This window comes from Aptenodytes patagonicus, unplaced genomic scaffold (assembly GCF_965638725.1).
Source record: "Aptenodytes patagonicus unplaced genomic scaffold, bAptPat1.pri.cur scaffold_64, whole genome shotgun sequence".
NCBI lineage: Eukaryota > Metazoa > Chordata > Aves > Sphenisciformes > Spheniscidae > Aptenodytes > Aptenodytes patagonicus.
This window is the reverse complement of record NW_027472014.1, coordinates 66,646-94,090: the sequence shown is the minus strand read 5'-3', so window position 1 is coordinate 94,090 and position 27,445 is coordinate 66,646. Positions and strand designations below refer to the sequence as shown.

Genomic DNA, 27,445 nt, shown 5'->3' with positions numbered 1-27,445 from the left:
TCAGAGCCGATGGCTCAGGCTGGCCACCTTGGCAGGATGCATCACCGACCAGAAGTTGCGCTTGCTCTGGAGCTGCTGGAAGGGATTGAAGTGTCTCCTCTGCTCCCGCTTCATTTTTTTAATCTTCTTTACCTGTGCAGAGGCAGGAAGGCTCGGGGTTAGAGCGCAGAGTCCCCTGCCTCCTCCCACCCGCCCCTGCCTGGGACATGGCCAGCACCTACCTTCCCTCTGTCAAACTCCTCATCCCACTCATTGATGATGGTCTTGCTCCGGGCCCACACTGCGTCCCAAATGACATCCTTGGCTGACAGCCGAGCTCTCACCCTCCCAGGTCAAGACTGTGGAGCAGCGTGGTCAGCAGGGAGCACCGTGCTGTGCTCCTCCACACCCACCTGCACAGGGCCCCCACCCTGGGCTGGGCAGGCAGGGGAGAGCGTGGCAGGGGAGCTGTGTGGCTGTTCGCCCGCCCAGGCAAGCAGGGATTACCTTGTTTGCCATAAGCCTTGACCAAGGAGTTCCTGAGCATCTCCTCCACCACGCTGGACGACTCCTGGTTCCCGGGTGCTGGGCCAGCCCCACAGCTGGGCTCAGGGCTCGGGGCAGCCGGGCAGCACCTGTACCTGCCTCCAGCCTGGCTGTCCCAGGCGTACGCTGCCACTGCGGAAACAGGAGGGCTGAGGACACCAGCCCGGCACCTCCCTGCCACCACTGGGACCCTTGCCTGCTGCCTCCTTCCCTGCGAGGGACACCGAGCCCTCCTGAGCGAGATTATTCTTCTTCCTGGGGGGGCTGGAGACTTCATCCTTGCCCTTCACAGCCGGAGCATGAGGGCTGCCGTCTGCTCCATGATGCTGCTTTTGCTGCTGCTTTTTTGAGGAACCAGGGGTGACCTGCTGCAGGGAGGAAGGTGGTGCGAAGGGCGGGCAGTGGAACCATTGTTCAGGGGGGAGGCTGGGAGCCGAGGGGCTGAGTTGAGGATGAAGCTGAAGGCAGGCTTTTCAGGATTTGGCAGTTTGAGAGCAGATGAGGACAGCCTGAAGGACAGGAAAAGAGGTTGACATGATCTGAAAGCCAGGTCAGGAGCGGGAGCCCCTCTCTTCCTCCCCGCCCCGAGGTGCACGAGCACAGCACCCAACTGCTACCATCTCAGCCATGAAATCTGAATCAGACCCTGCTCTCAGAGCAGCAGCTGCAAGCGCACGCAGTGACCCTGTACCTGCCCAGTGCCAGCCATGCGCAGGGCACATGCTGTCCCATGGGGGACTAGGAAAGAATGAGTGTTGCTGCAGCACATGCCGATGGTGAAGGTTACAAGGGAGACCCAGAGCAAGCCCTGCCAGCCCAGGAGAACAGGAGAGCCGGCTGCCAAAATCGCCCCCTGAGCCAGCTGCCACGCCAGACAGTTGCCCCGTAGAGTACCCCAGGGCTGCTACTGGCCTTGCTGCCGTGCAGGAGCCTGGGAGCCACTGGCACTGCTTACCTTGACTTGCCAAAAGGCCAGGGAGTGCAGTCGGGGTGGGTGGTGTTCATGGGGTAGGTGTGGCCAGCAAATTGTGGGCGAGGCTGTGCATGGCGGTCACTTCCGCTTGCCTTCCATGGGGTGCTGCCCTGCAGTTATTGACATAAAGAAAAACTTGGTGGTCTAAAGAAAAGAGGTTTCCCTGAGACAAGAGGAAAAAATAAAAAGGGGAGCCCAGAGAAAGGGGAGGGGAACAGACACGGATGGGGGAGGGAAGTGGGGGGGGTGGTAGAAGAAGAATCAGAAGTGTTTTCAGTTAGAATCACAAAGGAAAAAAGGAAGGAAGGAAATTTAAAGAACAGAAAACCCAGCGCACCATCCTGAGTCCTGGATGCACAGTGGCGCCCAGAGGGCAGGTGCCACGCCGCTGCCCAGGGAGGAGGCAACTCCACAGCCCTCCAGCTGCGGCGTCACCTGCTCCCACACGCTACCCCGAGAAGGCTGGCAAGGCCGCCCCGCTGCAGGGACTGGCACAGCCACCCCTCCATCCTGAGCAAGAAGGCAGGAGCCATTTCTCCTGCATCACTCAGGTATGTGAACAACAGTGGGGGCCTGGCCCCGCACCCCGACCCAGAGGGAGGGCAGAGCAACTGCTACAGCCCTGGGGCTAAGGGGCTCTCCTTGCTGCCTCTGGCTTAGCAAGATACCCAGCATTAGCTCTACACTTGCCCCCAACACAAGCCCCAGTTCAGAAGGCACAAGGCGCCTACTGAAGTCTCCGGGCAGAAGCTCAGACTCACCTTTTTGGCGGAGAGCGCCAGCTTCTCGGCCAGTGGCAGTGACATGGTACTGCACAGCTCCATCGTGGTGCTGGCCAACAGAGAGGATTTCAATTTTGCCAACTTGCAGTCTTTGGGAGCAGCCGGCTCAGTGCCGGGGCCAGCAGGGAGGTCCATGCCACAGTCCGTTTCCTGCGAGGTGCAGAAGCTGCCGGTTCTGCTCTTGGCCTTCTGGGACACTTTGGCCAGCTTCCCCACTGCGCTGTGCACTGGGCTGGCAGCGCTGCTGCCGCAGGAGTCCCTCTCCAGGGTCCCGGCGTTCTCCCCACTGCCCCCGGGCTCCTGGCTGGGGCTGGGCTCCAGCAGCAGCTTGGGTGACGTAGGTGGCTGCTTGCTCTCCCAGGAGCTCTGCTGGGGCAGCTCCGCTTTGGCCCCGCTTGCGTTTCTGCTGTCGCAGAAGCCCTCAACTGTTCTGGGTGCAGAAGGCAGCTGCGGGAAGGAGAGCAGCTTCTTGGGCCTCCGGGCTGCGTCACCGGGCAGCGCTGTGGCCGTGTGGATGGCTTTGAGGGGCAGTTTGGGGGACGGAGACCTAGCAGGCAGCTTCGGCAGAGCAGTTCTGTTCGGCAGCTTTGGCCCTGTCCCGAATGTGCTGTGGGCCACAGGGACTCTGGCCTCCTCTGGCCCTGGCAGCTTCTTCCCCAGCAGCACGTCTGGTCTCGAGACAAAGAGAAAGAGAGAAGTTCAGCAAGGAGAGAATTCAAGGAGCCAGGGACACAGAGTGATACTGCCCTCCCCATCCCTCCCCAGGCCCACACAGGAACCCTTGGCTCAGCAGGAGCCTTCCTGCAAACTGTCCTCCCTCGCGCCTGCCCATTCGCAGCACTGCGCCTGCCTCCCTGCGAAGCTGCAGCCCACCTGCCCTCGCAGAGCGGACACAGGGGCAGCAGCTCCCAGCTCCTGGGAGCGACGGCCAAGAGCAGCCTTCAGGACTCACCCGACCCATCACCAGTGAAGACAGGGGCCTGTTGGTCACAGTTTTCTTGACCTGATTGGAGATGCTGCCAGTGTGGCCAGGCAGGCTGGAGGCAGCTTTGGCAACGGGCCCCTCCGAGCTCTTCTTGGGGCTGGGGATTCTGGTGAAGGCAGACAAGTGCACATGTTAACTACAAGAGTTTGAGCAACTGGAACGCTCTCGTCAGAGATGCACGCAATGAACAGGAGCCAGAAGCTCCGAGGAAGCGAGGTGCTCTTGATCTACAGCAAAACCATGACAAGGGGCTGGACCTCCCCCTGCCACCCTTCTCCAAGCCAGCGCACGCACATGGGCATTGGGGCTACTTGGGCCAAGCTCCTTCCTGCACCCAGGCACGTGCTACCAGCCCTGTCCCAAATGCTGAGAGCAGGGGGCAGAGGGGCCGGGAGACACAGGGTGCTCTCACCTCAGGTAGAACAGCACGTCGGCCTGCTGGTTGAGGACCACTTTGATGTTGCTAGAGCAGACCAGGTCATCATTCTCCATTTGATACCACTGCCCATTGCTGGCCTGCAGAAGGAGAAGAGAGAACAGGGCCGGGCTGTGTCCGGGGACCCTCCTGACCTGAAGAGCAGCAGGAACAGCGCCCATTGGCAGAGCTCCTCTCCCCAAAACCCACAGGTGGCCCAGGGCAGGCAAGGGGACTCTGCGAGAGCTGACCTCCACGCTTCCTGCGGCGGAGCACAGCCTGTACCCCCCATCCAGTGCTCCACACCACGCACATCTGCTGAGCACCCTCCTTTCTGCACACTACAGGGACCCACGAGCACCCACCAGCCCCCAGCCCAGAGCGGGTGCCAAGAGAGCACCCTGGGCTCACCTTCACCTAGCAGCAGTAGTGCCCTGCGTGGCAGCTGTACCCAGAGTGCACCAGCACTCTGAGGACAAAACACTCGTGGAGATGCCTGGGAGGAGTCCCGGGGAGATGCCGGGCATGCACCTGAGTCCTACATGAAGAACACTTTTCAGGTAACTTCGGAGGAGTCGTCTGCGGCTGCTGCCCAGGAAATTCAGCCCTCTCCAGGGAAGGTCAAAACACTCCCAAGCTGCTTTGCAGGAGTCCCAGCAAGGTACAGAGCATGGACCTGCCTCCAACATTGATAAAACTCCTCGGGTGGATGCCCTGGAGGAGTCTGGGGCTGCTACCTGCAAAATTCCGTGGTCTCCAGGGGAAGCCAAAACATTCCTTAGCTGCCTGGGAGGAGTCTGAAGGAGCTGCAGGGCATGCGCCTTCCCCCAACATACACAATGCTCTTCGGGTAGCCACTTGCAGAAGACTCTGGGGCTGCTACCTGGGAATTCAGCTTTCTCCAGCAGAGGCCAACACGCTCCTGCAGATACCTGGGAGGAGTCACAGGGAGCTACCAGACACAGACCTGCCTTCAACATGAACAAAAGCTCTTCAACAAAACTCCTAGGAGGATTACTGGGCTACTACCCAAGACTTCAGCCATCTCCAGAGGAAGTGAATACACTCTTGGGGATGCCTAGGAGGAATCCTGGGGAGCTGCCAGGCATGCACCTGCCTCCAACATGGACAAAACAAGGACATTAGCAACCTAGGAGGAGTTTGGGGCTACTACCCACCACTTCAGCTGTGTCCAGAGAAAGCCAAAACACTCCTGGAGATGCCTGGGAGGAGTCCCATGGAGCTTCTGGGAATGGACCTGCCTCCAACATGAACAAGACTCTTCAGGTAACTACCTAGCTCGAAGCTGCGTCTGTTACCGAGGTCTTCAGCTGTCTCCAGGCAAAGTCAAAACACTCCAAAGCTGCCTGGGAGGAGCCCCAGAGAGCTACAGGCCATGGAACTGCCTCCAACATACACAAAACTCTTTGCTTAGCTTCCTTGTGGGAATCTGGGGCTGCTACCTTCAAAATTCAGCTGTCCGCAGGGGAGGCTAAAACATTCTTGAGCTGTTTGACAGTCCCGGGAAAGTTTCCAGACATAGACCTGCCTTCAAGTTTAAGAAAACTCTTCCACTAACAACCTTGCAGGGTCTGCGTCTGCTACCTGAGACATTCAGGTGTCCCACGGGGAGGCCAACACACTCCTGGAATGACTGGGAGAATTCCCAGGGACCTACCAGGCATGGACCTGCACCCAGCTTACATAAAGCTCCTCAGGTAGCTACTATAGAAGAGTCTGGGGCTGCTACCTGGGAATTCACCTCTCTCCAGAGAAACCAATATGCTCCTGGGGATGTCTGAGAGGAGTCCTGGGGAGCTACTGGGCATGGACCTGCCTCCAGCATACACAAAACACCTGGGGCAAGTACTTGGAAAGGTCTGGGGTGGCTACCTGCGAGATTCAGCTGTCTCCAGGGGGGGTCAAAACATTCTGGAGACTCCTTGGAGGATCCCTGAGGAGCTACCAGGCATGGACCTGCCTCCAAGACAAAGAAAACTCTTCAACTAACCAACCAGGAAAACTGTGGTAATGCTACCTGGGACTTTAGGTGTCTGTGAAGGAAAAGTCCTGAAGCGAAAACAGGAATGGACCTGCTGCCAACATACACAATGCTCTTTGGGTAGCTACCTTAGAAGATTCTGGGGCTGCTGCCTGGGAATTCACTCGTCTCCGGAGGAAACCCAAAGACTCCCGGAACTTCCTGGGAGGAGTTCCAGAGTGCTGTTGGGCACGGACCTGCCTCCAACAGACACCAAATTCTTCACCTATCTCCCCTGGTGGAGTCTGGGGCTGCTACCCAGGACTTCAGCTCCCTCCAGAGCCGGACAAAACACTTTGGCAGATGCCTGTACAGGGCATGGACCTGCTTCCCATTTCTATCAGCAGTCAGTGACAGAATATCTATCAGTAATATGGCAGCAGCCAATAACAGCAGCAATCAATCGTATAGCAACAACCAATCTTTTCGCAATAATCAACAGAACAGCAACAACCAAGTAGGTGTATACTACTGCAGGTTACTACAAACTTATCATTAGGCAGGGAAGTTATCCTCGAAATAGCAGCAGATATCCTGATGATAGATTACTTATATGGATATATAATACTGGTATAAAGTGAATCAGACAGATTTCAGAAAGGGCCAAAGCATCCCAGAGGGGAGGACAAACTGATCCCAGAGGGGACCCAGCCATCCCACAGGTGGGCGGATAAACCTAACCGACTCCAAAAGTGAGCCCAAAGGGGGACCAATAAAGTAACCGAGTCTCACTTCAGAGATGACCTGGAGGCGTCTGCATTCTCGGTACCTGGCTGTGCTGCAAAGCGACCAGCTGCATGTTTCAAGGATGATTCTGGTCGCCACGCTCACAGCTCCTGGGCTCGCGGGAACGTTCTTCTGCTCAGTCATTTCCCCTTCTAACCAGTCGCCTTTATGGCTGCTCACACCTGCCTGTTCCTGCCCTATCAGCTCCTCAGACACCACAAGCACCTGCACAGCAGAAGCATCCTCACTTCCAACACCCCGGCTTTGTCCCCTCCATCTCCATCTCTGTCTCCCATCTCCCCGTGCTCTCCTCACTCCCAGGCACCTTTCCCACCCTCTCCACGACCTCCCAATGCCTCTGCCTGTCTCTGTGTTTGTGTGGCAGATGTTACCTCGGAAGCATTGTCCCAGCCAGGTCACCTGTATCTCTTTCTCTTCTCCCTCTGCTCTCATCGTGACTGCGCCAGCTCTCTGATGCACTTTTCATCTCAAAGGGCCTTTCGTCCTGCCTCCCTTCTGCTGATAAATCCTGTTCCTGCAAAAGAAGTGACAATCAGTCGGTGCCCCCTCTGTGGCACCTTACCTGCATCTTCCTGAGCTGGACAGCTGGTGGGAACTGTCACCATCAGCCCCGGCTGTGCTTGAAGACTCCTCCTGGCACAGGTGCAGCTCTGGTGTGCTTGGTGCGTACCATGCTTCCTGAAGGAGAACAGCAACACTCAGAGTGACTCCTGGGCAGTGTCCAGCTGGGAAGAGCTGATGTGAAGGCAGGTTGGCAGCAGACCCTGAGGCCGTACCAGGGGTGGCCACATCTGGCTCCTTCCAGCAGGACTTTGGAAAGCCCGTTCCCAGCTGTGAGCGCCAGGCCAAGGGCATGGGGCAGAAACAGCCCCCACCCCCGAGGGCCCCAGCCCCCAACTGGCCTCTGCCCCCAAACTACTAAAACTTCCAAACAGGCTCTCCCTGTAACTAAACTGTCTTCAGTTTTAAGAAAAAAAACACTGTATACTTCCAGATTCAGTAGTCTAAGATTTTAGAGGGCAATTTGGACTTCAGTTCCAGAGCAAAAGAATTTCCGTTACAGAATCTCAACCACCCCCTCGTGGTTGAGATCGTTGTCACTGACCCACAAAAGCTGTGTTGTAAAAAATCTTACAGCTAATTAAAATTATCCTCCTCAAATCTTTGTTTCACTCATACCCTCCAACTACCGTGGTAATATTCGTACTGTACTTCTGCAGTTACCACCCATTTGAAACCCCTCCAAAGCATCATTCCCTGACATGACTGACAGCACTGTTGTCCTGGTTTCGGCAGGGATAGAGTTAGTTTTCTTCCTAGTACCTGGTACAGTGCTGTGTTTTGGATTTAGGATGAGAAGAAAGTTGATAACACACCGATGTTTTAGTTGTTGCTAGGTAATGCTTACACTAGCCAAGGACTTTTCAGCTTCCCATGCTCTACTGACTGAGAAGGCTGGAGGTGCACAAGAAGCTGGGAGGGGGCACAGCCAAACTGGCCAAAGGGACATTCCATACCATGTGACGTCATGCTCAGTACATAAACTGGGGAAAGCTGGCCGGGGGGGCCGCTGCTCGGGGACTGGCTGGGCATCGGTCGGCGGGTGGTGAGCAATTGTACTGTGCATCACTTGCTTTGTGTATTATTATTATTATTATCATATTATTATTATTATCATTTTATTTCAATTATTAAACTGTTTTAATCTCAACCCACGAGTTTTTCTAACTTGTGCTCTTCCAATTCTCTCCCCCATCCCACTGGAGTGGGGGGGAGTGAGCGAGCGGCTGCATGGTGCTCAGTTGCTGACTGAGGTTAAACCATGACAGTCCTTTTTGGCGCCCAACATGGGGCACGAAGGGTTGAGATAATAACAGATTAACCGGAATGGATTAAGGAACTTATATCTGTTAGTAGTTGTGGGTCACAATGTTGGTTTCTCTGTTCTCGATATTGATTTGTATAATCTGCATCGTGCTCTTTTTCCTGCTGTACATGTTAAAGATTGGTGTTGGGTTTTGCAGTTTGCTGTGGTCTGCAGTGAATAGTGATGTCTCGCTTGTGAGGTTTGTTTTTAGAACATTGACCTTGACGTTAGCGTGGTATGTAAATTTCACAATGAAGCCGTTACTGTACCACGGAGACCATTTCGTGGAGACAACTAGCAATTGCAGTAACTTTTCTGAGAGGTTTTTTTTTACGGAGGAAAAACAGAATGGCAGTGTCACTACATTCTTCTATGATGTTTCCTCCTTCATTACAGTAACTTTTCAGTATTTTGAACAGCCTTGGGCAGTTAAGATACTTCTATTGGTATCTCTTGGGAATATAGTTTCGGTTTTGTCTAAGGTTAATAAGAAATTTAAGAATATCATCCAGAGATCTGCCCCAAGGCTGGATAGTTATGAGTGGCAGGGTGTGTGGGATAGGATGGGCAAGTACCTAGGCCAATGGGCACCCCCAGTGTTTGGGAGCTTCATCCCTGAGCAAGTGCAGAATCCTGAAGAGTTAGTAGAATATTTGGACAAAGTATGCTGTCACGCTGGCAACTCCAGAGAGATGCAGATCATTGCAACGTGCTGGGGCCTGGCCCATGCCTACCGAGCCCTGTTCACCATTCAGTACCCTCAAAGGGAAGAGAACGTCTCTGGCTCTGACAGTAAAACGACACGCACTGCGGCCACTCACACCTGGGCAACACTCCGACCACAGCGACATGCTCTGCGACCACTCAGACCCTGGCGACAGGCCCTGCGGCCACTCAGACTCCGGTGACATGCACTGCGGCCACTCAGATCCCGGTGACACATCCTGTGGCTGAACCAAAGAACCAGCCTGTGCCGGTATCAGTTGCCCCTGTACACAAGAGGAAATTTTGGAAGCGAAAGTCGGCTCGTTTAGTAAGGGAGGAAGAAGCTTCTTCTAAAAGGGGGCTGGAGGAAGAAGTGGACGAGACAGACGACCCTGAAGAAGGGCCATCACGAGAACGGGAGGAGGAAAGCCAGCCGCTGATTGGGGAGGAAGAAGAGGAAGAACTCATAAACGAGGCAGTGACCACCCGATCTCTATCCCTGAGTGAGCTGTGAGATATACGAAAAGATTTCAGCCGTCGTCCAGGCGAGCATATTGTCACCTGGCTGCTCCGGTGCTGGGATAATGGGGCCAGTAGCCTGGAATTAGAGGGTAGGGAAGCCAAGCAGCTGGGATCCCTTTCTAGGGAAGGGGGCATTGAGAAAGCAATTGGAAAAGGGACACGAGTCCTCAACCTTTGGAGGCAACTCCTGTCAAGCGTGAAGGAAAGGTATCCCTTCAAGGAAGATATTTTATGTCACCCAGGCAAGTGGACCACCATGGAGAAGGGTATCCAGTACCTGAGGGAATTAGCTGTGCTGGAGGTGATTTATGATGACCTGAACAATGAACAACTATCTAAAGATCCAGACGAAGTCAAGTGCACACGACCCATGTAGTGGAAGTTTATAAGGAGCTCACCATCGTCATACGCCAATTCATTGGCAATGATGACCTGGAAAGATGGAGAGGAACAAACAGTGGATGAATTGGCTGGTCAACTCCGGCAACACGAGGAAAGTCTCTCTTCCTCCCTCGTCTCGGCTGTGGAGAAACTGTCCCGGGAGATCCAGCAACTCAGAGAGGATAGGTCCTACTCCCCACCTGTACGGACCAGTATCTCGGCTATTAGAAGTAAGCGTTCTTTTGCTCAAGAGAGAGAATATAAAGGGTACACACCACGGGGCACCCTATGGTTTTACTTGCGTGACCACAGAGAGGACATGAGGAAGTGGGATGGGAAACCTACTGCAGCCCTAGGGGCACGGGTACGTGAATTGCAAGGGAAAACAATCACAGAAAGGGGTTCTTCCAGGAAAATTGCTGTGCCAGTTTCCAGCGGGCAGTTCCCCAGACAGAGTTGAAGGGCTGATCTTACTCCTGATCTTAATGAAGAAACTTCTGACTCGTACGTACAAGAAATGAGAAATGAGTAGTGTGATGAGGATTAGAGGGGCCCTGCCTCCAGCCAGGGAGAGGAAAGGGACAACCGGGTTTACTGGACTGTGTGGATTCGGTGGCCTGGCACGTCAGACCCACAGAAGTGTAAGGCTCTGGTAGACACCTGTGCACAGTGTACCCTAATGCCATCAAGCTATATAGGGGCAGAACACATCTGTATTTCTGGGGTGACGGGGGAATCCCAACAGCTAACTGTATTGGAAGCCGAAGTGAGTCTAACTGGGAATGGGTGGCAGAAGCACCCCATTGTGACTGGCCCAGATGCTCCGTGCATCCTTGGCATAGACTACCTCAGGAGAGGGTATTTCAAGGACCCAAAAGGGTACTGGTGGGCTTTTGGTATAGCTGCCTTGGAGACGGAAAAAATTAAACAGCTGTCCACCTTGCCTGGTGTCCTGGTTTCGGCAGGGATAGAATTAATTTTCTTCCTAGTACCTGGTACAGTGTTTTGGATTTAGGATGAGAACAAAGTTGATAACGCACCGATGTTTTAGTTGTTGCTAGGTAATGCTTACACTAGCCAAGGACTTTTCAGCTTCCCATGCTCTACCGACTGAGAAGGCTGGAGGTGCACAAGAAGCTGGGAGGGGGCACAGCCAAACTGGCCAAAGGGACATTCCATACCATGTGACGTCATGCTCAGTACATAAACTGGGGAAAGCTGGCCGGGGGGGCCGCTGCTCGGGGACTGTCTGGGCATCGGTCGGCGGGTGGTGAGCAATTGCACTGTGCATCACTTGCTTTGTGTATTATCATTATTATCATACTATTATTATTATAATTTTATTTCCGTTATTAAACTGTTTTAATCTCAACCCACGAGTTTTTCTCACTTGTGCTCTTCCAATTCTCTCCCCCATCCCACTGGAGTGGGGGGGAGTGAGCGAGCGGCTGCATGGTGCTCAGTTGCTGACTGAGGTTAAACCACGACAACTGTGGATAAGGGAGAACCATCACTAACCACGCACCCAACCGATAGTCCTTTTGCCTCTGCGACCCAGCACGTCTACATGGACATCTCTGCCTGACAGGAGAAGACCGGCCCCCAAAAATTATCTTACATTTTCTTGGCTCTAGAGTAAGCAAGGAATTTATGATAGTGATACAAACAAGTTTAAGAGAAAGCAGGATAGTGGAAGAAGCAGAAAATGTGGTGTGTCTCACCCACCTCTAATTTCAGACGAAGTTTCGGGGGTGGTTTTTTGTGTTTGTTTCTTTTAATCACTGCACAGCACAACTGAAAAACCACACACCTGCGTTTTAAGGAGAACTGTAAACTACAAGAGTAAAACTATCCAGCCTATGTAATTACCCTTCCTTCCAGGATACATCGGTCATTTGTTTTACATTTCAGTGGAGAGCTTTATGTTAAAATCACTAAATTCTGATACGGAAATAGCAAAACGTCGTCTGTAAATCTTTGAAAAGTACAGTACATTGAAGGAAAACTCTTCATATAAACTGTAAATGACATGTTTCTGCTGTCAAAGGTTACAACGCTTTTGAGTATCTTTGCCATCTTCACCTTTTTTGTCTTCACTTTCTTCTGGTGACATTATAACTACCGTACCTCAACATAACATTAAACTGTTCAAGCACTCTTGCAAATTATATGAAATCCAAAGTGCCTTACTGTCCTCGTTTTGGCTGGGATAGTTAAATTTCTTCATAGTAGCTAGTATGGGGCTATGTTTTGGATTTGTGCTGAAAACAGTGTTCATAACGCAGGGATGTTTTAGTTACTGCTGAGCAGCGCTTACACAGTGCCAAGGCCTTTTCTGCTCCTCACGCTGTCCCGCCAGCGAGGAGGCTGGGGGTGCACAGAAAGCAGGGAGGGGACACAGTTGGGACAGCTGACCCCAGCTGACCAAAGGGATATTCCACACCACATGATGTCGTGCTCAGCAATAAAACTGGGGGGCAGGTTGGCAGGAGAGCCACTGCTCAGGGACTGGCTGGGCATCGGTCGGTTGGTGGTGAGCAATTGCTTTCATTTGCATCGCTTGATTTTCTTGGGTTTTATTTTCCTCTCTCTGTTGTTTTTCTGGTCATTTTTCAACCCCATCCCACTGGGTTTTGTTATTACCAACATGCTAATGACATAATAGATCCTGCCAAACCCACAACCTGCAGAACCTGAAGATCAATTTATGCAAGACACGTTCCAGAAACTACAATCAGCATAGAGAAGCATATGTATCTACCTTGTTCTGTCCTTGCCAAAACTGCTGGGTGACCTGTCGTCAGCCTCAGTGACGAACAGCAGGCAAGACTCTCTCATCTGGCTTAGCTCAGATGCAGCTCTCAGGAAAAGAGCTATTTCAGAAAGTCCTGCCTTCTTATTTTGGGAAAGTGTTTCAAGGAAATGTGTTTAATACTCTAGAATGGTAAGACTAAGCATGGTAATCTCACTCCAAGTTCTAGCTCTGCCACAAATTACCTTTTTTTTCCCCCCCTCTTTTCACCAAAAGGGTGGCACTTCTTTCTGAATGCAGCATGAGCTATGTGGGGTATACAGACAGCCCATGGAAAACTGAGAAGTGAGTCTGTGATCACTTCCATCCGCATTCCGTGGCACTCCAACACTGCTTTCACACTCCTCTCCTCACCAGCAGTCAGGCCTTACGCAGTCTGCGCAACACATACAAGACGCTGACTTTGCCAGGTATTGCCCAAATCATCTCCTACTTGAGTTCTGATCAGCTCAACTACTGCCAGAGCCTCTTCTGTCCTTACGTGCAGTCTTGCCCCATTCTGACCCACTCAGAAAGCTCCTACAAGGATCATCTCACTCACTGCCTTAATCGCAACTCACCGTCTCCTTAACACCCTGAAGTTGTTTCCGTCACTTCACACATACAGTTAATATGGCCTTTCATGACTTAGCCTCCTTCCCTCATGTTGTTTCCCACCGCGTACCACGATGACAGGTCCTAATGACAGGCCCTGAGAGCAGCTTCCACCAACTGTCCCCTGCTACACACCAACAGGAACAGCACTGTCTTCTCCCAAAGCCATCTCCATGCTCGGGAGGAGGTGTTCACACACCCCTGGCAGCTGGCCTTGCTGCCTGGAAATCCTCGCTGTGCTGCTCAAGGCCATGAGAACTGTCACGCTACGGCTGTACTCACATCACTGTTCCTCATGCTGAGTGACACTGCCCAGTTCTGTGTATTCCCACCTGCCCACAGCCAGCTGTTGTTTTCAACCTTGTAAACATTTTGGAAAAGCACAGGGTTGTTTTTTTTTTAATACCTGCTTTGACCTCACTACAGTACTGGCCCAGAGTCCATGACTATGGCTGGTAAAGTCTGTAGCAATGCAGAATTGTGCAGGGATGACAAATACCCAGTAGTTCAGCTCCTTTCAATTGCCTAAGACAAGGCTTTTGGCTGGAACACAGTCAAGACAAATTAAAACCAGAACTGACCTACACTCCCTCCTTGATTGGCACCTCTTTCTTCATCAGTTCTTTGCATTTCTTTAGTTCCTGGGGAGTACATATCAAGATTTCCCTGTTTAAAAGAAACAAGAAAGATCAGTCACAAATATGCAGACAACCTCCCATTCACATCCATGGTGCCCACACAGTAGCATTGTCGAGGCCCTGCATATACACAACAGATTAAATTAATGCACGGGGGAGGAGAGAGCAGGAACAGCCCTCTGGCACCCACGACGAGTAACAAGAATTTCTACTCTGATGTGCAAGTACAGTACTGATCCAGGCACAAAACTGAGCGTGTCACTTAATCCCAGGTGCCACACACACTGTACCTTCTTCCATCGCCTCCTGCCGATGAATTGTTTTCCAGGCTCTTCCATCCCATCCCAGCTTAGATAACTGCACTCCGGCTCAGGGCTGACTGGGGGAACTTCTCAGTGCTTTAACTGTGCTTCGGGCTTGGTACGAGCACGAGGCTTCATCCCTTTGGCTTGGCCCCCAGCAGAAGGTGGGCAAGTGGCAGGCTTGCAAGTGGTTTGATGGAATCGAGCTTGTACCCCTACCAGAGATTAAACACCAACCAAAGAAAAAGCCCAGAGAAACTGTGGTAGAGAGTGACAGAAAGAAATATCAGGGCTGATCCCTGTTTATGACACAGGTGTTTGGCATTTTGGAGACTGGAGCTCCCAACAGGCTTGGCTCTTTGAATGGAAACATCCTTTAGCTTTTGATCCTGACAGAAATATTACAGACTGCCCCCATCTCTACTTTGCAGTTGCCCTGAAGCATTTGCTTCTCCATGCCCAGTTCTCTTCCATGCTCACAAACTATGTTCAATCTGCTACCAGTACTACAAACTGGCAGCCAAAGGCCTCTTCTCTCAAAGATGTGAAAACTGCAGTTAAAGACAACACAGGTACCATGACAAGCCTTCTGGTCTGGGTCAGGTTTTAGAAAGCAAGGTCTTCTGAAGGTCTGCCTTCCAGCTGCCGCCAACAGCTGGAGAAAGGGTCTGGTTTGGATCAGCTGGATGATCAATGCCAACTACCACAATCCAATACAGGACATTACACCTCAGGCTTCAGATTTTGAGCCCAACCCCAAGGCCTGAATAACCTCTCTCCTCCCATTGGGCTGACTGCAGTATCGCACATCCCCTGGCTTCTCAAGCTCCTCCCCAGCAGTCTCCTCCTGGCCGCTCTGCTGTAGGCCGCTACATGGCCTCAGGGAACCATATTCTGGATCCGCTCTGGCATCTCCCGTCAATGAGGATGCAGAGATGCTCTCCCAGCACACTGTGTCCTCTCACCTGCTCTGGTCTCTCTGCATTGTCCTTTCCTCATCTCCAGACACTGGTTTGGACCTTCACTCAGATCTCCGCTGCATGTCAAATTCCCCCGATTCAAGGAAATCCACAAGATGACCACGTCCTCCTGAGCCTTGTCTCTCATGGGAACTTTGGTCTGGCAACCGCAGTGTGATCACAAGAACATCAAGGCTTGCCCCACAGGTAGGTGGGATGAGGTTTGCTGTTGTTCTGCAGGGAAGCGCAGCACAAAGAAAACCTGGTGAGCTTTAAGCATTAACAACTTTACTGGGCTTTACTGGGCTTTCGCTGCCTTCTGCACACTGCTCGGCTGTTAACATGCCAAACTTCCCAGCCCCCTGGGTTTTGAGATGGCTTATTTTGGCTGGGACTAGAGCATCAGTTAACACCTGCACTGCCAAGCCCTCGTAGACCTGAGCGTGCTCCTCACAGCTCCGTACCGCTGCACCCTGTGGGAAGTGAGGCTCAGGGGGAGCAGTGCTGCACAGATATGTGCTGAAAGGCAGCGCAATGGGAATAGATATACGAGACTGGTGGGGGAAAGGTCGAGTATCGACACTGGGAAACGTGATGCCAGTTCAGCGTCTGCAGCAGGATCTGGGCAGCCACAGAACTGAGCTTTGGAGACCGTGAAGCAACGGGTACCCTCACTCCCGCGACCCGCTCTAGATGACATCCCACTTCTCGCATCCTTGCCCTCCCTTTCCCCTCCAGCTTTCCAGACAGTGGGAGTCATCCTCTGAGGGTAAGACAAGAGAAAGTGCCCCTTGCTGAACCGCCACCATTTCTTCCACTTAACCACCCGGGGCCTGCGCGCAAGGACATATGGCAGCAGTTCACTCCCGTTCTGCTCCCTACGTAGCCCTTTGATGACTTGAGTGAAGTCTGCTCCTGGGATCTTCCTCCTGCCCACACCAGCCTCCTTGAAGAAGTCAACCATTGGCCATTTCTGTTTGCGCAGGAGGTTATGCAGCGTGACAAGATCCTGGGGTGCACAAAGGGGGACGCTGGCTTTCCCCCAGGGCTGACAGCTCTCTGGTGGTGAGCACTGGAAAAGGTTAGAAAAGACCCTGAGAGCACCCTTACCCAGAGTCACCGTGCCAGGAGGGGTGACACCGCCGGGGGTAAAGCAGCGTAACTCGACTGATCTGTTCTTCTCTCTCTAGTCTTCCCTTTCTTCTGAGGCTTTCTGTCAGCAGGGTTTGCTCCCGAGTTCCTGCAGATGCAAACAGAAACCCTTCTGCTATGGCCTAGGAACTAACTCACCCAGGAGCTATTTTTCAGAAAGGGCTGCGGTTACCTGTCTGACATAAGCAATGCCCAAACAGAGTTGCTGATGCACCTCCTGAGCACAGGGATGCAAACAGGGATTGCTAACACTCAGAGTAACTCCCATCATTTAAGAACCCACAACAGGCAACGGAACGTGAAAATGAGCACAAAGAAAGGGGTCTTTTCAGAATCACCATCGCTTTCTTTTTCATGTCCCTTTTTCCTCACCATGAGGAGGAAACACAGACTCTGCAGCCCCTGCGTCAAATACGGTTCTGCGGGACATGGGGGAGAAGAAAGTAGAGAGACCCGAACAGGGTCCCTGTTCCGAACAGGGAATTTTCAAATCTGTGAAGAATCAAGTAGAAACAGTTGCAAAGCGTAACATCAATTTACAGAAATTTAAACCTGATGGAACCGACTGGTAGAAGCGAGTATTAGAGACAACTAGAGGGGAGCACTGCAGTCCAAAGTGTAAGCAACGCAGACAGCTCTAACTGCACATTTTCACCTGATTGCCTTAAACAGGCTTGGGATCCTGACTGTTCACTTCACCCTGGAATAGTCCCACTCATCTGAAAGCTGCTGTGCACCTGGCTGAGGACAGATACAATCCACACAAGGAGCAATCAGAGGTAAAGGCTACGCTTTCCTTGGTGAAGTTTCCTTAGAAAAAATACTTTTTTTAAAAAAACCCACCTTGTTACTGCAAGAACCAGGAAGAAAAAAAGTCCCTGACAGGCTGACCGGAACTTCCCGGCTGTGGTAAAACCGTCCACCCTCGGTACCCCCATTTCCCAAAAGCCAGCAGCACAGATTGGGTGGGGGGAAAGGCACGTATCAGACCTTGGGGCCGAGAGAGGGGCACAAGCATCTGCCAAGGGAGCTGCATCCAACCAGGAGCACTCCCCACTTGCTTCTCTGACAACAAAGCCCCGGAGCGTGCTCCCACCAGGAGGGAGAAACAACTTCCATGTCTGGAAATCCCCATTTATGAAAGACTGTCAACAGAGATGGGGTTGTCCATGAGCACGAGACGCACATGAAGGCCTGGGGTCAGCAAACGCACCCGGTCTGTCCCCACCAGAGCATGCCTGCTCCAAAGCCTGGAGCCACCTGTCAGAGAGGAGGCCACTCTACCTTCCCCTGGCCTGCGGACACAAAACGCTGACCTCCAGCTGCCAGGGCTGGGGCTGGCCACCCTCGGGGCAGCAGCAGGAACCGCTCTGACCCTGGCTGTGGGGTTGTCCCTGGGGCTGAGCGCTCGGGCCCAGGGCTGCTGAACTGGGCCATGGCAGGGCCCGTGGGTGATGAGGTCTCCAGGTCCCTCCCCCCAGGCCCATCCGCACTGGCAGATACCTGCTCCTCCTCCTGCAGCACCCCTTGCCCTGGCTGCCCCCGGCCTGCCTCTCACCCATTTCTCCTCAGGCCCCTTGGCCTCTGCCCGCTCCGGCGCCACATGCACACAAACAGGCACGTTCCGGGGGGGGCACACACACATATACAGGCCCAGATGGGGGCATGCACAACCAAACAGACCTGGGAGTGGGGCGTGCGAACACAAACAGGTGTGGGAGGGGGGCGTGCGCACGAAAACAGGCCCGGGGTGGTGGCTCGCACAGTCAAACAGGCCGGGGACCGGGACTCGCACACACAAAAAGCCCAGGAAGGTGGTGCATGCAGCCAAATAGGCCCAGGACAGGGGCTCTCGCAGAAAAACAGGCCCGGGAGGAGGGCGCGCGCACACAAACAGGCCCAGGAGGGCGGCACACAAAAAGAAAGAGGCCTGGAAGTGGGGTGTGTGCAGACAAACAGGCCCCGGAGGGAGGCTCATGCAGTCAAACAGGCCCGGGAGGGAGGCGGGAGCATGCAAACAGGCCCAGGAAGGGTGTGTGTGCAGACAAACAGGCCCAGGAGAGGGGCATGCGCACACAAAAGCCCGGGAGAGTGGCTCATGCACTGAAAAAGGCCCGGGGCTCACGCAGTCAAACAGGCCTGGGAGGAGGAAGTGCGCACAGAAACAGGCCCGGGAGGGGAGCACGCGCAAACAAACAGGGCCGGCAGTGCGGCGTGTGAAAACAAAGAGGCCCGGGGGGGGGCTCATGCAGTCAAGCAGGCCCAGGAGAAGGGCGCGCGCATACAAACAGGCCTGGGAGGGGGGAGCGTGCAGCCAAACAGGGACCGGAGGGAGGCACGAGCACACTAATAGGGCCGGGGGGGTGTGCGTGCAGACAAATAGGCCTAGTACGGGGGGGGGGCGCGTACACAAACAGGTCCGGGAGGTGGTAGCACTCACACAAACGGGCCCGGGAGTGGGGCGCTGGTACAGAAACAGGCACTGGTGGGAGGTGTGAGTACACAAGCAGGGCCGGGAGGGGTGTGCATGCAGACCAACAGGCCCGGGACAGGGGCACGCATACACAAACAAGCCCGTGAGGGGGGCGCGAGCACACAAACAGGTCCGGGAGGGGGTTGCGTGTACAGAAACAGGCCTGTGAGGGGGGGCACGTGCACACAAACAGGCCCCGGAGGGAGGCACGAGCACACAGACAATCCCAGGAGGGGGGCGTGCACCCACGAACAGGCCCGAGAGGGGTGCCTACGCAGTGAAAATGGCCCGGGAGGAGGGCGCGCGTACACAAACAGGCCCAGGATTGAGGCACGCGCACACAAACAGGCCTGTGACGGGGGATCATGCACACAAACAGGCCCCGGAGGGGGGCTCGCACACTCAAACAGGCCCAGGAGCGGAGCACGAACAAACAAACAGGCCCCTGAGGGGGGCGCGTGAACTTAAACAGACCCAGCAGGGGGGCGTGCGCACACAAAGAAACCCTGGAGCGGGGCATGCAGCACAAACAGTCCTGGGAGGGGGGCGCACACAGATAATGACTCCCTGGTGGGGGCGCGCGCACACAAAGAGGCCCGGGAGGAGGGCGCACACATACAAACAGGCGCGGGAGAGGGGCTCACGCCGTCAAACAGTCCCGGGAGAAGGGAGCTCGCACCCATACAGGCCCGGGAGTGAGGTGTGCGCAGTCAAACACGCCCGGGAGGGGGGCTCGCGCACGGAAAATGCTTGGGAGGGGGGCATGTGCACACAAACAGAAACGGGAGGGGGGCTCACGCAGTCAAACAGGCCCGGGAAGAGAGCGCACACACACAAACAGGCTCAAGAGTGGGGCGCGCATACACAAACAGGCCCAGGATGGAGGCCGCACACTAAACAGGCCCGGGAGGGGGGCACGTGCACCCAAACAGACCCGGGAGGGGGGCACGCGCACCCAAGCAGGCCTGGGAGGGTGGGATTGCGCACCCAAATGGGCCCAGGAGAGGCGGGCACACCCAAACAGTCTTTGAGGGGTGGCGCGTGCACCCAGAGGCCAGGCAATGGGGGCGCGCGAGTCCAAACAGGCCCGGGGGAGACACGCACACCCAAACAACCCCGGAGGGGGGCCCTGTGCACCCAAACAGTTCCAGGGGTGAGGCTCATGCTCCAAAACAGGCCCGGGGGGTGGGCGCACACCCAAACAAGCCCGGGAGGGGGGTGCACACACTCAAACAGGCCCAGAGGGGTGCGCGTGCATGCAAACAGTCCCGGGGGTGAGGCACGCTCATTGGAAAAGGCCCTGGAGGGGGGTGCAGGAATCCAAACAGGCCTGCGGGGGGGGCATGCGCACACAAACTGCTATGCGGGGGGGTTGTGCACTCCCAAACAGTACTGGGAGGGGGATTGCGCACCCAAACACGCCCGGGGGTGGGGAGCATGAATATAACAGGCCTGGGGGGGTGCATGCACTCCCAAATGCGCCAGGGGGAGGCGCATGCACCCAAACAGCCTAGGGGGGACAGGGACCTAGAACGAGAGAATCTAAGAAAGAAAAAGTATATCTAGAATACAGGGCAGAGAGGAATTAAAAAATAGGGACGTGGAGCCAGACAGAGTTGGGAGGGGGGATGGGAATTGTGAAGGGCTAAAGGGCAGACGGGGAAAAATTAAATTGGGATAGGAAGGCAGACAGATAGATGGAGAAAGACAAAAATAGTGATGGGCTGCAGGACAGAGGATGAAAAAAAGAGGGACAGGGAACAGGACAGAAGCACAGAGAGAAAAAGGAAACAGAGAGGTAGAATGACAGAGAAAGAGGGGGACTTGGAGAACGAGAAGGGGAGAGGTGCAGGGAAGCGACAAAAAATGACAGCAGTGAAAGAGAAGGGGGGGGCAGGGAGGGACCAGGATGCAGAACAGAGACGACACGGCCCCGGGTGTCCAGGACTCACCACAGCTCCCGCTCTCAGAGCTGCTGGGAGAATTTGGCAGTTCGGACGCGTCTTTGCCTCTCTCTCTCCCCCCTCCCTTCCTCCTCTGTAGCTGTGGTCGCTTGACTGTCATCCACCAAAGAGAACAGGTTGGTGTCGTACAGCTCTTATAATATGAGGCTTCCCAGATACATAGCCTCACATGCACACATGCTACATGGCTGTACTGCAATGTTGGTTACGCATACGAACCCTGCTGTGCAGGAAGGAGAGGGAGAGAGAGAGAGGAAGGCAGGGACACGGAGCAGCACGTCCAGGCGCAGAGAGGAGAAGAACACCAGGGAAGAGGCCAGAAAAATTGTGGAGGAAAAAGAGACAGATACAGATCAGGACAAAGAGATGGAAAAGGCAAAAACCAGTGATGGGCTGCAGGACAGAGACGGAGGGTGAAAAAAAGAAGGGAGAGGGAGCAGGACAAAAGTGCAGAGAAGAAAAGGGAGCAGTAGAACAAGAGAGATAAAGGGAGAGAGGAAGAGGGAGCAGGACAGAAGAATAGACAGGAGAGGTACAGAGAAGCAAAAAAAAAAAAAAAATCACAGCAGCATGGGAAAGAGAGAGAGCCAGGAGAGGGGCAGGGAGGGCCTGGGATGCACAAGAGGGGCAACAGGGCCCTGAGGGCCCCGGACTCACTGCAGCTCTCGCTCTCAGCGCTGCCAGGAGAATTTGACAGGTCAGATGCTTCTTTCTCCTTCTCTCCTCCCTTCCTCTTCTGTAACCCCAGTCGCTTGGCTGTCCTCCACCTAAGAGAATACGTAGGTGTCTCACAGCTCTTACGAGATGAGGCTTCCTAGACACGTAGCCTTGCTTGCTCGTGCACTACATGGCCGTACTGCGCTTTGGGTTATGCATACAGACCTACGGTGCACGTTGGTGGCCTGGCCTGCTGCGGACTACGAAGAGGGATCCTTCCTCACCCGGAGAGGCAGGCTCCCTCTTGCCTGCAGCTGGAGGCAGCTGCCGGACAGGTGGCCTTCAATTTCATCTTCTTTACCTTTCTCTGCCCTCTCCAGCTTCAGCCACGGCAGCTCCTGTCCACAGCCAGCAAGTGCTCCGCCTGTTCCTTTTCACCCCCATGCTGCGAGGAGAGTGAGGCTGGGCAGAGACAACCCACGCAAGCCTGAGGCGGGTGCAGTCAATGGCATCCCCAGGGGAGGAACGGAGAACCGCGTCCTCAGCGTGGCTTCTGGGAGAGGGAAAGAAGAAGCAGCCACCGTTACTACCATAGCTCGCCCCTGGCCGAATCCCCTCCTTCCACAGAGGCTTCTGGAGATGCTGCTCTTTCCCTGCACTGCTGCTAACGGCACCCACGTTAAGGGAGAATCAAGCACGTTCGAGGGCCAGCTTGCCACCTTCACAACAGGTCCTAGGGGAGACCTGGGGCTATGGGATGGGCTTCAGGGGAGGTGCTGGAGCTGAGGGCAGCTGCCCGGCGCGAGCGGGGCCAGGAGAGGCTCAGGGGGAGCCCTGGAAAGTTGGGGAGGTGCCTGGTGTCTGAGCCAGGGAGGGTGGCCTTCCCCTCTTCCCTTCTGTCAGCTCTCGGGTAACTCCCTGGGGCTGCCCTGACCCGGCTCACCTCCAGCGGACCAGGAGCCTGCCGCAGAGGGAGGTTTGAAGCTTCCCGTCCCGCCACCCCCGGGTGGCTAGCGGGCAGGAGACACCCCCCACACCCGCCAAAGGGGCTCGCTCGCCTCACCAGTGGTCCCGGCCCTCACCCACCACCGGGAATCGCGCCTGGCACACCACCATGCTGCGGCACCAGCCAAGGCGGCGGCTGCGCACCTGTGCGGTGCCGGCGCTGCAGAACCGCGCTGCGGCCACCAGGCGGCAGCAGCAGCGAGCACCCGCCGGGCGGCGCGTGCCCGGGGGTGGCACCGGCGCCGCAGTTCCGCGCTTTGCCGAGCGCGCGCCGACACCGCGCACGTAGGGCGGCAGCAGCATTGCCTTACCGGGAGGCAGCAACGAGCGTGGTGGCACCACCCTGCAGGCACCACAGCATCGCATCCGTGTTACCGGCAGACGGCAGCGTGGATCACAGGGACGCCACTGCGCGTGCGTGGCTTCCGAGCTGCAGTACCGACTTCTGGTCACTGGTTTTTTGAGGGTTTTTTTGCTTTTCCATAATATAAGAATTTGGGGTTTTGCTTTTCCAAAATACTCAGTTCTGGGTTTTTTTGGCGCTTTTCCACAACATAAAAATTGGTGATTTTTGCTTTTCGTTTTGTGCATGAAAATGGGAGGGGGTTGGGTTTTTTCCTGCTTTCCAGCTACACAAATCCAGGTCAATTTGGCTTTCCCGGGAGCCCCAAATTGGTTATTTTCCAAAAAAATTGGGGTTTTTTTCCCACGTTGCATTTTGTGGTATTTTTGTGCTGTGGCGGCAGCTCCCGCTCTGCGTCTACAGCCCCACAGGGGAGAGTCCCCGTTTGGGGGAATCGACACCAAATCGGGATGGGAAAAGGGGGAAAAAGAGAAGGGGGAAGGGGCAGCTTTTGAAAGCGCTTTTACATCTTCAATAGACTTCACAGGGGGGGTTAAGTTTTTCAGTCCTTTCTAAAAATAGGGTTTCTTTGCATTTTGAAAACCTTATATAGCATAGACATTTACACTTATGCATCTATTTACACACATGTATATTTAAGGAATCTGTTTTATTTATATTATCTATTTACACCTACATATAATATCTGTTTAGACTTATACATTATAGATACACTTTCATCTATTTAGTTACATATTATATCTATTTAGACTATGTCTATTTACACTTCTATAGAATATATCTATTTACACTTATATACCTATTTACACTTATTATATAGGCCATTTCTTTAGACTAGCTATCTGTTTAGACTTACCTATTTTTAGTATCTTTTTAGACTTAGATATCTACTTACAATTATATCTATTTAGACTTAAATATATTTACACTTACATACAATCTCTATTTAGATTACATATAATACCTACTTAAGACTTACTATGTAACACATAGGAAGTGTAGCTAGCTCTATCTATTCAGACTTTTTTCTATTTTAAATTCCTTCCTATATAATCTTTTTTGCATTTTCAAGTCCTTTATTTTTTCATTTATAGATACATGAGTTATTTTTGTATTTTAAAAGCCTATATATCTCTATTTAGAATACATTGATATTCTAAAATCCTTTATATGATATAGTAGATATAGGGTTTTATTTTGAAATCTTTTTATATATATCAATGAGTATTATTTTTCAATATATATACAAATGAGAGATTTTTCTCTATTTCACTGCCTCACATCCATACTTACAGTTTTTAATTTTTTTTAAAACCTACACCACCACCACCCCCCCCCGAATTTTCAGGCATTTTGGGGCTGTGACTCCCCTGTTTTGGGCCCCCCCATCCCCCACTCACCTGCTCCTCTGCTGCATCATCGCCCCCCTAGTGACTTTGGGGTGCCTCAAATGATGTCATCACCCCCCCAGCCCCTTCCCACCCCTTTTTATTCACCCCAAAAAAAAGCAACAAAATGAGGGAAACGGCCCTGACCGGCAGCTCGGTACTTAAAGATTGCCGTTTGCATATGTACACGCCGCCCCCCCAAAAAGAGAAGCTCTGCTAGAAAAATAAAGGGGGGGCAGCCCCCCAAACGGTTGAAGCCCCCCCAGCCCCTGCCCCTGTGGGGCTGATGGCTGCCCCATGGAGGGGCAGTGTGCCAGGGGATGGTGCCACGTCTCTTGCCCAGGCTCTGCTCCGCGATGCTCCCGCTCCGTTCCCCGGCTGGGACGGGCTCCCCAGGGCCACAAACGTCCCTGGTCCCTGTTGGCCCCGGACTCTCCCCACCAGACAGCCCTCGCCACCGCACCTGTGGGGCACCCACTGGAGACAGAGCCAGGAGCCTCCAGACACAGGGCTGGCCCCTTACCGTCAGTACGCTTCACGACCGGCAGGCAAACCTGGGCTGGGGGGTCTCTCTTGAGCACCACGAGACGCTTACAACAAGACATCTAGAAAACAAAACCCCCAAATTATATTTCAGCATATTAAAAAAATAGCACAGAAGAAAGTAGAGGAAGTCAGTCAGAATAAGGGATAGGACAGTCGTTGAGCTAAAGGAGGATTCTAGGTAAACAAGTCAGCTCGAAATACACCACCTCCTTTAAAAGCTAGAGTGATTTGAACACTTAAAATCAGTATTAAGACTAATTGATACAATTTTGAACTCATTCTTAGCATAAAAGTAAACACTCCCGCTGGTATTGGAAAATGTCTCATCCCTTCCTGTCCCGGTTTCAGCTGGGATAGAGTTAATTTCCTTCCTAGTAGCCGGTACGGTGCTGTCTTTTGGATTTAGGATGAGAATAATCTTGAGAACACACCGATGTTATCGATGTGTTTATCGATGTTGTAGTAGTTGCTAAGTAGTGCTTGCACTAGTGAAGGACTTTTCAGCTTCTCATGCCCTGCCAGTGAGAGGCTGGGAGGGGGCACAGCCAGGACAGCTGATCCAAACCAGCCAAAGGGACATTCCATACCATATGACGTCATGCTCAGTACATAAACTGGGGGGAGTTAGCCAGGGGAGGGGTGACCGCTGCTCGGGAGCTGGCTGGGCATCGGTCAGCGGGTGGTGAGCAACTGCATTGTGCATCACTTATTTTCTATATTCTTTTATCAGTAGTAGTAGTAGTAGTAGTAGTAGTAGTAGTAGTAGTAGTAGTAGTAGTATTTTCCCTTCCTTTTCTGTCCTGTTAAACTGTCGTTATCTCAACCCACAAATTTTACTTTTCTTTCCTCTCCGCGATTCTCTCCCCCATCCCACTGGGAGGTGGGGGGGAGTGAGTGAACGGCTGTGCGCTGTTTAGCTGCCTGCCGGGTTAAACCACAACACTTCCTCACAGCACTGCTGCAGGGAGATAACCCTGCGAGGCTGCAGGACAAGGTTGTACCGTCATCAGAATCTACGCTTACAGATCCACCGCAACAGCTACAGCCCTTGATGCTGCTGCTGCACATCTTGCTTGCTTGGTCAATAAAGCTGAAAGTGAAGTGTAAAACTTTAAAGAGGAAAATGAAAAAAAAACCCAACAAATCTCAGTAATTCACATCATGCTAAAAAGTTGTGCGTATGTTTATATACCTCCAATAAAAATACTTCTGGTATACAAGTATTTGATTTTCCTTTTGCATTGATTTAACTTGCATAGCTGTGAGTTGATACCATTACATTCTCTATCTCCAAAATACAGTTACAATTTGACTAGGGGTTTTTTTTTGTGGGTTACATAATTAGGAGGGACATCTGGCCAGCTGCACTGCCCAAGAGAGATGCTACTGCACTGCCAGGGAAACGTGCTGTCGAAAGCAAGGCAGAAATAAGGTCCTTCAGAGCACTCTCTCAAAACATTGGGAAAAACCCCATAACATTCAGTTGCCTCTTTTTAAACATTCAGAACAAATACCGAACTGCTTAAGTGCACCTAATACATTGTATGCTACAGCTATTTGGCAGTTACAGTTTAAACAATGCAAGTCAGTTTGTAAATTACACAATTTTAACTTTTTTAAAAGTTTCATTTATGATAGAAAAATCAGTGAGATAAGAGATCCCCCATATGGTTTCACTTTTGGGGAGGGGGGAAAAAAAAATCCAATCCCCAGTGCTGCAATACATCAGGCTACCAAAAAGGACTGGCAGATTTGCTAATGCTTTTGGCTGTACTGAAGCGTGCAGAGGAACAGGTTTTTATGGTATCTCAACTGTTGCAACGGAGAGGCAAAGACCAGCGATGCCATCAACTTTTGGAAGATGTGCTGTGCTTGGGTCTTTGGAAGGAAATTTACAGTTTGTTTGTTTGTTTTTTCTTTTTTAATAAAGAGAGTGAAAAATCTTGCTGCTGGGGAGTCTCCCCTCACTCCCCTCCCCTGGCGCCTCGAAGGATCTCCCTCCTTGCTTTCTGGCGCTCATCCAGCCGTGGATGCCAAGGATAAAGCCTTAACACCCAAGTGGGATAAAGCCTTAACACCCAACTCTGATAAAGCCTTAATACCCAAGTGTGCTGCTCCATGGAGTAGCACCTGCCATGGAGTAGCTCCATGAGTAGTCCTGCCTAAGCTCACCACACATTTCATTTCCATGTGGCTCTTGGCAGGATATGAATGGCTCCTCAGTGCTGGTGCTTCCTCCCCTCTTTCAGTAAAAACGGCCAATTTTCTTCCGGTTGGACCTGCCTTAATTCCGGCATCTTGGGGATTGAAAGCTGGAACAGCATGTGTGCCAGAGACATTCCCACAGCTTGGCTGGCATCCACCAAGAGGAGTCCATCTTTAGCCACGATGGTCATTTCCAGGCCAAACAGCTTGTTTTGTTGACCAGGACCCTACAGGGAGAACACAAGAGCAGGGATGCAGACACAACATTCGCCACGAGCCCCGTGGAGCAAGTTGCCCAAATGCAGCCCACTGACTTTCTGTGCTGCTGGGCCTGTGGGGATGGTCAGGGGACAAAGGATGAAATCTGAATTACCTACCTGAAATACAGCTATCGCTAGCCCCGGTGGAAGTGGACCCAGGAGCTGGTCCTGAAAACCATCCAT

General features: G+C 53.0%; 1 protein-coding gene across 1 annotated transcript; it reads right to left on the bottom strand.

Moving 5' to 3' along the window:
* LOC143173330 (ubiquitin carboxyl-terminal hydrolase 36-like) lies at window positions 1–27,445 on the bottom strand. The gene is given in 13 exon segments (XM_076363540.1): window positions 1–132; window positions 222–299; window positions 301–338; window positions 487–657; window positions 689–886; window positions 889–1,034; window positions 1,481–1,608; window positions 2,260–2,956; window positions 3,234–3,371; window positions 3,678–3,781; window positions 4,092–4,176; window positions 27,081–27,229; window positions 27,380–27,445. Coding segments are annotated over 13 exon segments (2,130 nt in total).